The following is a 14,125-nucleotide window of genomic DNA, read 5'->3' on the forward strand; positions in this document are numbered from 1 at the left end:
CTCCCTATCTAACTCTCTTCTTATAGTAAACACCTATCACATCTTCTCTTTCTTCAATTGAACATCCTCCTAACCCTAGGCCAACTTTCCAGTGTGACTGGATTATACAGCCCACCAAGAATATCTGCAATTGGGCTGGACCTATTTGCAATAGCACCTCTCCTTGTGTATCAACACCTATTTCCCTATAGATTGTAAGCTTGTGAGCAGGGCCCTCTTACCCTTATGTATGTCATGTATGTATGTCTTTTACAACCCAGTATAATGTTAATCTTGATTCAAATTGTAAAGCGCAACGGAATTTGCTGCGCTATATAAGAAACTGTTAATAAATAAATATCCCAGCTGTCAGGATGCCGTTACTCAGAATGCTGGCAGTCAAAATCCCGCCGCCAGCATTCCGACCGCCGCCATCCTGACGGTAAGTATTGGTGTTAGGGAGAGGGCAGGGCAGGATAAGCAGTTGAGGCTGAGCCTCCCCTGTCATACTCCTGAGATTTGATATAAAAATGATTAGAATAATAAAAAGAAGATATTTATAACTTATAACATCTTCTTTGTTTATTGTAATCACTTTTATAGTTAACACTCACCAGCTTTGTGGAGCTCCCTGGGACTGCAGGGAGATGATAGATGAGGCAGCAACAACTCAGCCTCGCTTTTGTACAGTCAGAAACTGCTTGCAGATCTGGAGGCTGGGCCAAACCACGAGCAGTAAGCTGCACAGAAAGAGAGCTAATAGAGGCATGCCTCTGAGTATGAGGGGCGTGCCTTGAGCACTGACACCTTGAATGTGTCATGTGAACAGGAAATGCACTGCAGTGTTTAGAGATCGGAGATCAGCAGCAAGGGAAGACACAGTGATGCAGGTAGGAGATGCAATGGACACTGAAGCTTAGTGTAGTGATGGGAGATTTACAATTAGTAGGGGGATGAGACAGGCTCCTAACTCTCAGACCCATTTCAATGTATGTCTCCCCAGCTACTGACATCACCGCATGTCACTGGGAGAGGGTCAGGGGTTAATGTTAGGCACTAGGGCTAGGGTTAGTGTTAGGCTGCAGGGGGGGGGGATTAAGTTTAAAGGTAGGATTAGGATACTCACCAACAGGTGTTGGTGTCCTAACCCTGTCAGGATGCCAGCGTTGGGATTCTGACCACCGGGATACTAGCATCCCGTACCAAACCCACCTATAGAACTGTATGAACCGGCCATGGAGAAATTGAGGGTTTAAGGCATGTTTGAATCATGTGCTGCAGCTTGTTAGGTAGCGCTCACCCCAAATCATTCAAAGAAGGGTATCTTGTGGCATTTCCTGCCAGCCGGTGCTATCTACCATCTTGCTGGGATAATTCTGTGAGGGCTACGTCACGCTGTCAATATTAACTTGTCAGTGGTAAAAAAAAAAGAAACCACTGTTTTCCTGCTGGGGTTTCCCCCTCCTCAGACAGTCAGTAGGAACTTTAGTACAGGTGCACCCCATCCTGATTAATGGAAGAGAGCTCAGGACAGTTAGCTGGTCTTGGAGGCCTGTGAATTAACTGACTGAGGGCCTGATTCAGAGCCGCTCGCAAGCGGCCTCTCGTTCGCTCCGAGCGATGTTTGCCCAACTGCGCATGCGTACGGATCGTAATACGCATGCGCGAACCAGTCAGTGTGGCCCAAAATCGTTTGTTCGCTAAATAGCGAATGCCTGCTATTTTGAGTGACAGAATGAGGCGTATGTGGGTGGTAACAGGGGAAGGTCCTTGAAAACGGGGAGTGGAGATCCGAACGCAGGCGTGCTTAAAGGTCAAAACGGGCGTTTTAAGGGTGTGCATAATTAATACAGCAGCGTCAATGACCACGTCACTGGGTTATTTTATAGCCAGAACTGCTCGCAAGATTGTGGTAGCAAAAACCAACCACAAGAATAGCGAGCAGTTCATACCCTGGTCGATGTACTCGATTAATCTAATAAATAGCGGACATGACGTAGGATGCGAGCGGCCAGGGGGCGTATTTTTTCAAAAAATGACTGCAAGTTTTGTTCGCTCGTTCAGACATAGAGACGTGAACAGACCGCAAACAGCGAACGGTTCATTTGAATAGCCACCCCTATTTTCTGGACGAACGACTGCAAATAGCGTCCGGCTCTGAATCAGGCCCTGAATGCAAATAATGAACTACAAATTCTGCCATAGGACAGAAGACCGCAAGGTGCAGTTTTAGATGGATCAATACGTTTACCGGTATGACCAGGGACCAACTTGGCAATAGTTCTAATGATCCCATAACTCTAAACCTGCTCCCAGCTGATGGAGAGTGCTATTGTGCTTATGTTTTACTTTATATTTTCCTTTTTAGCTGATTTTTAAGTTGTTTTAGAATATATTTTAGACACTTATATGACTGGTTTTTTTAATAACCATATAAAAAAGGATAATGTAATAAATGAAATACATCTCTTTTTATATTACAAGTGGATGGGATCTTGGGTCCAACTAGACGCCATTCGGTATCTGCGATGCTGGTTTTTCAACGTCAACATGTCTCGCAGTGATGGACGACTGCTCATGCAACTCAACGACATCTCTGATTACCAGAAAGGCCCGTACCGCTGCGTGTCAAGCGGAAACGAGACTAGTGACTACGAGGTGTCGGAAAACCTGACCATCTCTGTGATCTGTGAGTGTTTTTTTTATTTTGTTCCTTTTCTGTAGTTGCTAATCAACCTGATGTCAGATAAAAGTTGAGCTGTCCAGTTTAGAGCGGACGGGCGGCACGGTGGTACTATTGGTTTCTTAAGTTTGATTTTGATGAGGTCGCTGTACCCATGAAGTTTGTATGTTCTCTCCATGATTGCATGGGTTTCCGCTAACCCCCTCCAATCCAAAAACATACTGCCGTTAATATGCTTCCTTTTGCCATCGATGGCAAACCCATCAGTGGTTACCCATCGATGGTTGTTAACCATTAATGGTCAAGGACCATCCCTAATCAAGGCCTGTTGTGAGCAGCAGCAGAGCTGTGACCAGTGCTGTGTGGGTGTGACCAGTGCCGTGTGGGTGTGGCCACTACCATGTGTGGGCATGCCATGTACACACCTACACTATCAACCCCAATATCTCCCTAAATATGTAGAAGTAGAAAAATTGTATCATTTTGAGAGAAATCATTATTTCTGTACAAACGTGTGGCCAGCTGGGCATCGGCGGCTGCTGGCCATTATGCTGTCACGGTGATGAGCCTGTGGAGGCCTGAAGCTGTAGTCCCATCTGCCCATGTGGTTAATCTAGCCCTGTTTACATGTCACAACAAAGTCCACTTTAGGACCCTTTCATTATGTCAAAATGTTCTATTTTTTTCCCCGTCATATAGCTTGGTTTTGGGATCCAGTTGGAATATCGACATGGACATAAGGTCGGCAAGAAATTTTTTTCGACATTCACACGTGTCGACATGATTGAGAGGTCAACCTGTTCAAAAATGTCGACATCTAACGTCAACACTAGAATGTCAACAGTACGGTTTTGTGTTATTAAAAACAAATAGAAACAATTGCCCAGGCGCTTATTAGAGTTGAAAAATCCTTTCAATCTCAAACGACCGAATGAGCTAGTCAGCCTCATAAGGGGAAAAACTGTATAGGTAAAAGTCGTAGAGATTGAAGGATATCAGTTATAAAACTCAAGCCAATACACAAAATTATTAATAATGTATATTATTTATTAATAATAAAAGAACAAACAATCACACATGTAATCTAGCATGATCCACAATATAAATTGATATTGTTGAACCAATGTATAACTATACAGAGAACATGAAAGTTAAAACACAATAATGATCTCAGGAAAGGGTTCAAGTAATATAATGAACCTGGAGATTGAAGAAATGTACATATATATTACTGAATGTGATGTTGCAGGCCCCTGTAAGTGAAGGGCTACTTGAGCAGGAAATCCCAAAATTGTTACCTACAGGCTCCAATCCTTTAGAACACAGTTAAAGAGGGTGACAGCACCCTAGTACCCAGCAGGTACTGCCCTCAACCCGACCAGCGGGGAGCGACTTATTTATAGATGAATCAATCCTGCAAACAGGGTGCTGTAATGTGGGGATGTTACCTCCGTACCGTCCAGTCTGCTCCAGCAGTGTAAGTGGGTGGTTAGGTATGTGGAAGATTCCCCAGAGCGTACCTGGCGCTCCTGTTGTGTTAACTTAGTGCCGTCAGGTGTACAGCAAACTCCGTCCTTCCAGCTCCCACACAGTCAGGCTTGCTATGCGGGCAGGAGCATGACAGCCGTCACCTGATAACTTGTCTGGTCGGTGCAATTAAAGTTGTTGCCAGGTAAGATGGGTCAAATGGAGCAGTGTAGCAATTCAGATGAGCCGTATCCTAGAGATCCTGAGTGGTGATAGAGCGCCCTATCACCACTGAGGATCTCTAGGATACGGCTCATCTGAAATTCTACACTGCTCCATTTGACCCATCTTACCTGGCAACAACTTTAATTCCACATACCTAACCACCCACTTACACTGCTGGAGCAGACTGGACGGTACGGAGGTAACATCCCCACATTACAGCACCCTGTTTGCAGGATTGATTCATCTATAAATAAGTCGCTCCCCGCTGGTCGGGTTGAGGGCAGTACCTGCTGGGTACTAGGGTGCTGTCACCCTCTTTAACTGTGTTCTAAAGGATTGGAGCCTGTAGGTAACAATTTTGGGATTTCCAGCTCAATTAGCCCTTCACTTACAGGGGCCTGCAACATCACATTCAGTAATATATGTACATTTCTTCAATCTCCAGGTTCATTCTATTACTTGAACCCTTTCCTGAGATCATTATTGTGTTTTAACTTTCATGTTCTCTGTATAGTTATACATTGGTTCAACAATATCAATTTATATTGTGGATCATGCTAGATCACATGTGTGATTATTTCTTATTAATAAATAATATACATTATTAATAATTTTGTGTGAGTTTTATAACTGATATCCTTCAATCTCTACGACTGCTTTTACATATACAGTTTTTTGTGTTATTGTTACGGTCAAGGATGGGCACACACTGGAGCGATGGGCATTCGTTCTGACTTCGGAACGAATGCCCTTGACCTTGTGTGTATGGGCACTTCCCGTTCAAGGGCATTCGTTCCGCTGAAGGACGGAACATTCACTGATCATTAGCATACCACAGGTCGCTAGCGTTACCACCTGTACACACTGAGCGATGTAGGCAATTTGTTGTTACGAAACGGCAAATCGTCCCAACATCGCTCCAGAGTGCACCCAGCTTTAGGCTAAAATATGCATGTCGACATATTGCTTAGACGTATATTAATCAAGGGCGTGATGGGGTTGTAGTTTATTTTTATTATATATATATATATATTATATTCTATATTACATGTACTACTTGTATATGTTTAAAGTGTTGTTTTGCGAAAAATGCCCCTATAAGTGCCGCCATCTTTCTCCGCCAATTTATGCTCTTAGCAGGAAAACTAGGCCCTGCTTGTGCTAGTGAAGGATCTCCACACCAGCAAAGAGCATCGCGCGCTGCACCTCGGCCTAGTGCTTTGGAAATGAGATCCAATGTGTTTATCTGTGGTGGCAGCAGAGATAAGCGCTTTTTCCCTGGGCTGTGTCACGATCATTGTCCCTGTACGGGAGCGCAGTTTTTTTAGCAGGCACAGCGCAGGATCTGAATGCCTAGGGAGGGTGACACATCACAGACGACATCTTTCATCTAAAGGGCACAGGGAGGCCTAGGAACGTGATCACCACAACAATACACTAAATGAAAGCAGCGGGAGGCAGAGAAAAATATCACTGGGTTATCGCAAAATGTCACTAAACCCCACAAAGAGCCACAGGAAATACATCAAATATTGAAATGGAGCTGTGTGTATAATGAGCTTTTGACTGAAACGAACACGGAGATAGACACAACCGTGTAGCCTCAAACACCGTCACCCAGGCGATCTCTGCAGCCGGGTGTCAGGAGGAAGAGAGGATAACAGCGAATGAAACAATAAAAATGGTTTAAGGGCTGGGCTTGTATTGAGGCCTATTCACATTATAGAACACATTTTGCAAGCCGATGAGGGAGAGTAAATGGGGAGGGCCTCTTCTTCTGTATAAGTGCAGACCCATATACAGAGAGGGGACTTTTGGCTCAGTGGATTGACCATAAATAAACCGAAAAAGAAATAATACATTGAAATAAAAATAGGTGCTGAAATTTTGAGCGGTTCGGTCCTGGCTCAGATCTTCCCACCAAGGGCCTGATTCAGTACCGATCGCAAGTGCAACTACGTACGCAGATCGAGCGATTGTTTGCCATTGCGTATAAGCCGCACGCGCTGCGATCGCACTGCGATTACAGATGCTTGGAGTAACCCATCGCAGAGTGAACGACAGACTGTTAGCGTTTGGGGGTGGTGACGGGGGAGTGGTCGGAAAAACGCAGACGTGTCTGTCTGTTTGAACGCTGTTGCTTGGGCGCGCATAAATCAGCCAATGCGATTGCATGCGCAGCTTGAAAACCCTCTGCGTGCGATGAGACTTGCAGCGTCTGCGGCTGGTCAGAGCTGCTGTAAATGCAGAGCGAGTGATCGCTGTGCGTCGAGGGTAGCGTTGTATACGCAGAGCGACAGTGGACGATATGAGAAAGCAGCAGTCGGCGTCTTTATGCCGTCTGAGCTGTGGCGAGCATTAGCATATGTGTTCCGTGCGAATTTGCAGCTGCAATCGCTATTGCGACCCGTACTGAGATCAGGCTCCAAGTTGGGATCTTAGAACGAGGGCAAAACATAATTTGCATGGACATGTTGGCACAGATGCCCGTGAAAGATAACGTTTTGCCTTGTTCTGAGATCCGAGCTTGGCGGGAAGATCTGAGCCAAAACCGAACCTTATTTAGTCTGATCCGAGTTTAGATTTTCCACATCTATACCGTATGTTACCATATGCGACCACTCCTCTAAGGTTATGTAACCGGGCCTTATGGTGCCCTCGGCATCGCCATATCGCGGTGCTCAGTGACTGGATTTTGCTCCGAATCCTATTAACGGTATGTAGTCAGTTATGTCAGTATTCAGAATGTTAACAACATAATGTTGACTTGTTGAGACTGTGATTGTCGCCAGCCAGAGTGATGGCGTATGATTTTAGGATTTGCGTTAGGCTTCGGATAGGGTGAGAGTTGGGTTTAACGGTCGCCGTCTACATCTAATTAATGGCGCTTCGATGTTTATTAGTATTAATTATGCCAGTGTCGACATGTTGACATACCGATCGTGTGGACATTCTGAATGTCGACATTATGTGCCACACCCCTGATTGACATCTGAGCGCCACTAATCAGACGTGGACTGGGCTCACCTGTCGTTCTAGACCTCAAAACTGTGATTTTAATTTTTTCACATATATATTTAGTCTATGTACTAAGCCGTGGAGAGAGAGAGGCTGTGTTTGAAAAATGGCTGTTAGGAGCTGATTGGTTGGTACTTTATCTCCCGTCGTCCACTTTATCTCTCTCCGAGGCTTTCATACATCTCCCCCTTTTCTGCTGAAGCTAAAACATAAATAAATAAGATCTGTACAAGAAAACACTTTGACTGTATACAGCCATATTAAGAACAGTAAATATTCACGTCAGTAAAGTTATGAATGTAAACCTAGATCGGCACACATGAACAATGCATAAAAAAAACAAATACAGAGATCAACGTGAAACGCAAAAGGGTCACACAGCCAAAAACATCATGTATTTTATCAGCCCTTGGTGAATGCCAATGCGATTTACCCGCCAGTAACGCTCCTCCGCAGATGCAGCCGTCCTGCTTTAGAAACCCGTGGGCCTTGGCTGAAGTAAACCAAGGAGCAGTTTATGCTGCGCCTCACCCATTGTATGCTTTGTGCATGAGGCCCTATTGGAGGCAGTTATTCGGTGAGCCGGTCCAGTAAATATCAGTACACTAGCTACCACTGAATTGCCGGTAATATCACAGGCTCCTGCAGAATTTGTAGGTTGCATGAAGTTTCTCAGTGATGTCTCTTATTCTCAGTGAGTTCATAGGCTGCCTGCGCTGAGTGGAACACGTGCTTCTGTGCCAGACGTCCAATATGGTCAGATATTTGCTCGTTTGGTTCCCAAACAGAAGTGGCTTTCCATGACATAGTGTAATGCTATCCTCCTGTACAGGCATGGGATTATCTACCATACAGATGTGTCCACATACATCTCACTTCTATGCGCGTTAAACAGCCCTTCTAGTTGCGCCGCGTCGTGGCTCGACTCGGTAGCGCTGATCAACTTCTCGCGCAACTTTTTCCCTTAAAGTGCATCTTATTCACTAAACGAATAAGACCCACAAGCAGCTTCTGCTGATTAAAATGATATGCGGCATGCCTCTATTCCGTGTGCGACTGCGCCTGTATCTGCATACGAATTGCTACGTTGCAATGTCAGCGGCTGTGACACTGTAACGTAGCATTTTGCATGCAGATACCCCGCAGTCACACACACAGAATACAGGAATGCCGCATATCATTTTAATCAGCAGAAGCTGCTTGTGCGTCCACTTCACATTGCTTTGCGAATGAGACACATTTTAAGGTAAAAAGTTGCATTAAAAGACGCTCTGCGCTACTGGGTCACACGGCACGCACGTGTTGTGTAGTGTAACTTGTAGCACACGGAGGATAGATGCATGTGGACACATCTGTAGCTGCAAGGGGTGCAGATGTTATGGGGCCCAGAGCTGAGGGGAGCCCATCTTTCTTCTCAACGTTAGTTGTGTTCTGTATTTTTCACCTTGGGTGGTATATATGGGCCCTTACAAACTTTCGCTATGGAGCCTTCAAGTACCTAGTTATGCCCATGTGTGCAGGCTATATGGCATGGGGTTTGCCTGTTATCTCTCTGCATGCTCCATGGACCATTTCCAAATCTTACCATGGCTCAGTAATGTCATAAAAACCAAACCCTAATAGAGTAATACGCGAAACTGCAACTAGGCCACACCCCAAGCTCGATCAGTAAGAAGAGGGGAGAATTATGGTACCTGTACTCATGACTGTGACATCAGTATACAGACTTATTAGCGCCATCATAGTTACTAGATAATATCCTCTAGCACAAATACATGTATACATTTCTCACTTGATATTTAAATGAGACATTTGGAACCAGAAAATAAAATATTAATGGTCTCGGAGTCCCTTTCATTATTTTTCCATCCCCCTCCACAGATTTGCAGGATATTTACCTCCAGAAGGCCCATTCCTGGCGCTACAGTGTCTCTGACATCTTGTGGGTGGAAGAAGGTTCCACGCTGGAGGTGAAATGCATGGCCTACTCCTCGCAGGAACCCATCTACGAGTGGAGCCAAGAGGTGAGTGAGGAACGTAATGGTGATGGTTATAGAAGCTGTACTGCCGGTAGCTGTGCAGGAAACGTCGTCCTGGGACCGACTTGGACAGTTCATGCTATTGCACTCAGGGACTGTCATGTAAATTAGGAGACCTGTTCTAGTAATACTGTACCTTGTGAGGACAGCTGCCCTCACACACTAGCTGTGATGCTACATTGTATGGTCGGAAACAAATGATAGTCATGTAAGTATATTCTCCTCCTGATAATATCTGTATACTATCCAGGACATTGTAATATATGTAGTAACTCTTGTAAATTGTATTTGTATAAGCAATGAGTTCTTACAGTCATCACTACAGTGTTCATTAGGAAATGTTGTCTAGTCTAACAAACAATGCACCTCCTTATGTTTGGTATCACCTTTTGATTATTGGGACGGTGGGACCATCATAAAAACTTTCGGACCTTAGACGATGGCTTCTTTTATATGGTCAGACAACGACTTTGTGTCCTCTAAAAGTGATCTAATATACAACAGAGGGTACATTATTCCAATAGGTCAGTTCATACAGACACGCGCATGCAGTATGTATATGATATATACTCAACTGGGCTGCCGTGATAAATGTTGTGCCCCGCCCACTTGTCAGGGGCGTGGCCACACCACACGGTGAGTAGCAGGTTCCCTCTGTAGAAGCTGGAGGGGGCTTGGTCTCACCATCTTTATTTTGCTTATTTCGCGGCCTCGAGCCCCCCCTCATTTATTTTCCTCCATCCTGCTGCCCCCTTGGAAGTCACTAAGGATTTCCATAGCCTGTAGTCTTTATATGGCCATAGAAATCCTCAGTCTATTCTGTCTGTACGGTTTACAGTAGGGAACACACTATCCATATATTGCACATCTCGTGCTTTAGTCCCCTTTGTTTTATACGAATTTCTCTCCACAGTACAGTGACTGGATTTTACCCTCCGACACCCTCATCATCAAAAATGTGAACGAAGCTCATGAGGGGAACTACATCTGCCAGGCCCGCCACCCCCAAATGTACAGTCTGGTCAAAACCAAGTCCTTCCAGCTCAGGGTGATGGAGAAGGAACCCGAAGAAGTCCGAGGTAAATAATGGACGCCCCCCTCCTGTTTGTTGTAAACTTAACTGGCTTCAGATAGAAGCGGCTCTATTCAATATTATCACACTTACATTCCAACCCCCCCCCCAGCCCTGTTTCTGCCGCTGTCGGTCTTTTGACAGCCGGCATCCCGAGTGATAGAGCGCTTAGTGTCTAATTGATCGTAAAGGTATTTTTATTGGTGCAAATTGTTAAGCATCCATGTGCAGGTTCGGACACATTTTACACTTGGAGTGGGAGAACGGGGTGGGTGCTAGCTTCGGCTGAGTACAGTCTGGACGTCTCATGTAGACCGTAAAAAAGAGCAATAGGTGGGTGACGTATAACCTGCTGCACTGACGTCGATGATGTTCAGCATTCACTTTGATTGGCTGCTGTCGATGATGTTCAGCATTCAATTTGATTGGCTGCTGTTGATGATTTTCAGCATTCACTTTGATTGGCTGCTGTCGATGATGGTCGGCATTCCCTTTGCTGTGTCCTGATCCATCTCACTGATGTTATTACCATTATTAGTGGGACTATTTGCATTTATTTAGTTCAAATTTGCGTTCGGTTTGCAGCAGGAAAGAAGTTTCCGATTTCATTATGTAAAGGGGAAGACAACCGATGTTTGTATTTAATTTAAATAAATTTTATCTTGTATTTGTGTCAGTATTGTAATTTACTTGGTATTTATTAATATCACTGTCCAGACACAGACAGGACTGTCTTATGCAGTATACTGTAGTACTTTAGGGAGGTATCATATGTAGATCTCCCAAAATGTTGCACTGAATGGATAGGGGCAGTGGTTGTGTTGTGATGTGGGCAACTGCCCTATAACATGCCTGCTATGCAGGAATGGCACATGCCCCGCCAGCTGCCGGGGCAGTTTTGACAATGCACAACCGACGGGGGCAAAGGCACAGTGCGCTGTTAGTGGTACTGTGACGCCCCAGTCAGCACAGTCAGGAGGTTACCTGGCTCAGGCAGTGTAAAAATATAGTACACAAGTGGGGTGTGTATACCTGTATCATCTGCAGGGACAGATATCAGAGGTTGTCACAAAGTAAGGTGATCACCAGTCATCAAAGCTAATCTGTTTTCACTACGGTGGCCGTGTTAGGACATTTGTCATCCATTCTAGAGAGTGATAAACTGAGTTATGTCTCACATGTATATCTATACACTGGGAAGTTTGAAATCAGAATCTGATTAAGACCTCATGGTGCCCTAGACAGCAGAGCCCAATGTCCCCTCTCTGATTTTGGAGCAATATGGACCACGGGAGCGCTCGATGAACCTGTCGTGCTTTACATATTGCTATATTTCTGTGTTTTTTTCTCACTCGTTAGATTAACCTCGATCAGATAATACGCTGCTCGGTACAACCCTCACCCGGCAGCAGGCGGTTACAGATACCATCGCCTCACATGATATAACTGTGTGACAACTTGTACTTTCTGTTTATGATAACGGGAAACAAATCTGTAAATATATAAGATAGTGTACCCAAACTTATTTAACACAATTGCAACTACAATGCTAAAATGTTATAGTTCCTTTGCCCTAAAGTGACTACTCGGATATAATAAGGAATGCTACACCCTCTACAGTGACACCTAAGTATACCCGGCGTCACCCGGACCTGTATGTATATGATCAGTGAAAACCTCTGCAACGTCTAATAGTTTTATTTCTCTGTAATTATTATGTTATACTTACACATAAGCTCACATCTACCTGTGTGTGTTATTTATGTGTTATATATGTAATAATAAGATTATTATTAATTTTAGAAGTAGAATTCAATAACGAGGGACTATCTCTACACTGTGTCAGGAGCACTAGGAAGTGGACGAGTTTAGGCCACTCCTACTACGCCACCAACACCTATTATGGTCACTGCGGTGATGCCAGCCTCGGGAATAGTAATGAATGCAGAAAAGGTAAATGCTAACCATCAATGTGTCTCTTTCTATCCGCAGGTTTCTCAGCCAACCTGAACTTATCAGATGTTCTTCTTTACATTACTATTCCTGCCGTGCTGCTGACAACCCTGGTGTTCTCACTCTTCTTTATCGTCCTCCGTCATCGCAGGCACCAAATGAGGAAGCCACAGATCAGCCTGTGAGTGGTTTTGTGTTCTTATCCTTTATTTCTAAGGCACAAACCTATTACGTAGCGCTGTACATTGAGGGGATCATGGTACAAATACCATTATAACAATATAATGTATATATAGTATTCCACCCAGCATTGATGAGCCTGTTATGTATGCATTTTAGTGTCATTTAGAGCTAGATTTATCAAACCTTCTATAGAGGACAGGTGGTGGTTCTATCGTTCTTCCATTAGCTAAATCATAGTACTTGTGTGTCCTTATACATCCTTGCTGCAGTCGCGCTAAATTGTCCTTCTCGGCTCGCCAGGTCCCGTGAGACTTTGTTAGCGCTGGGTGTCTTTTTTTTTTTGGGCCGAAAATGCGCCTAAGATGCAATGCGACTAGGACGCACCAGCAGACACTGCTGATTAATTTGATACGCAACAGTCCCTGCCATAACTAGCAATGGGCGACCGGTGCCATTGCGCAGAGGCTCTGTGGGCGGCACCATTGCTGCCCAGCGGTCGTTGCTTCTGGCTAGCAGGATTCCCGGAATGGTACCCTGCAGCCAGGATTGCTGCTGCAGCATCCTGTGGACGTTCCAGGTGTGAACCCTGCACACTATATGCAGGCAATCGTGTGACCTGACGATGCCCGGTCATCGCTGTGTTTACCGGAACTGCCGATAATGCCCCTTTTGCGTGACGTCATGACGTTGCACGCTCAGAGGGCGGGGTAGGCACTGGGCGCTGATGTGCCCAGTTATGGCCCTGGCGACACTTGTATATCTGTGCATGACTGAGTCTCTGAATCTGAAGCGCTACAATGAAGCGGCCGCAGCTTTTTTCATTCCAAGTACCGTTGCGGTTCATAGACAGGCTCAGGTGCTCACAGATATACCAGTGTCACAGATCACATTAACCAGTGCAGTCTGCTGGTGTATACTGGTCACATCACATGGCGACCTAGACACATTTTTGGCAAAAAAAAGAAGCCAGCAGAGAAGCACGGGAGCTGGCGGCTCACTCACGCCAGGCAAGTCCGCTGCATAGCGTATTAGGGTAGATGTATGAGGACACATCTGTATGTTTGGCCAATCAGCCCCTTAGTCACGCCAAAGTTATAAATATGCAGTGACCATCAGGTGGCGATAGTCACTTCATGCCAACATATCATGCATAATGCAGTTTGCAGACTATACTAGGGGACAGTGGCGTCACTAAGGGGGTGCAGACCGCACCGGGTGTCTCCCGCCACTCCTCAGTCACAGCTGCACTGTGATGCTATTGTGCAGCGCCCGGCTCCCAGTGACTGAGGGGGGAGTCTCTGGGGGCAGCCCGGCATCTCAGAGAGTGCTGGTCACACTCCCAGAGTGATTAAACCGAGGGTGTGCTGCAAAGCTACGCACTTTCCCTGCAAGGTCACACTGGTGCACTCGTCTATTTGACACAATGGGTGTAACAGAACCCAGTGACGCCACTGCTAGGGGAGAGTCAAACCTGCCTTACTTGTGTGTACTGTATTCAGGGCTGTA

The 14,125-nt window shown here is 45.3% G+C and overlaps 1 protein-coding gene across 1 annotated transcript in view; it reads left to right on the top strand.

Annotated features, from left to right (window-relative positions):
- Positions 1-14,125, top strand: part of LOC148502539 (cell surface glycoprotein MUC18-like) — a 43,026-nt gene that overhangs the window by 25,232 nt on the left and 3,669 nt on the right. Inside the window, exons 3-6 of the mRNA XM_088449749.1 lie at positions 2,464-2,668; positions 9,254-9,396; positions 10,325-10,490; positions 12,476-12,617. Coding sequence (XP_088305875.1) covers positions 2,464-2,668; positions 9,254-9,396; positions 10,325-10,490; positions 12,476-12,617 — 656 coding nt within the window. The remainder of the gene's footprint in view (positions 1-2,463; positions 2,669-9,253; positions 9,397-10,324; positions 10,491-12,475; positions 12,618-14,125) is intronic.

Source organism: Taudactylus pleione, unplaced genomic scaffold, assembly GCF_031769625.1.
Source record: "Taudactylus pleione unplaced genomic scaffold, aTauple2 ptg000494l, whole genome shotgun sequence".
Taxonomy (NCBI): Eukaryota; Metazoa; Chordata; class Amphibia; order Anura; family Myobatrachidae; genus Taudactylus; species Taudactylus pleione.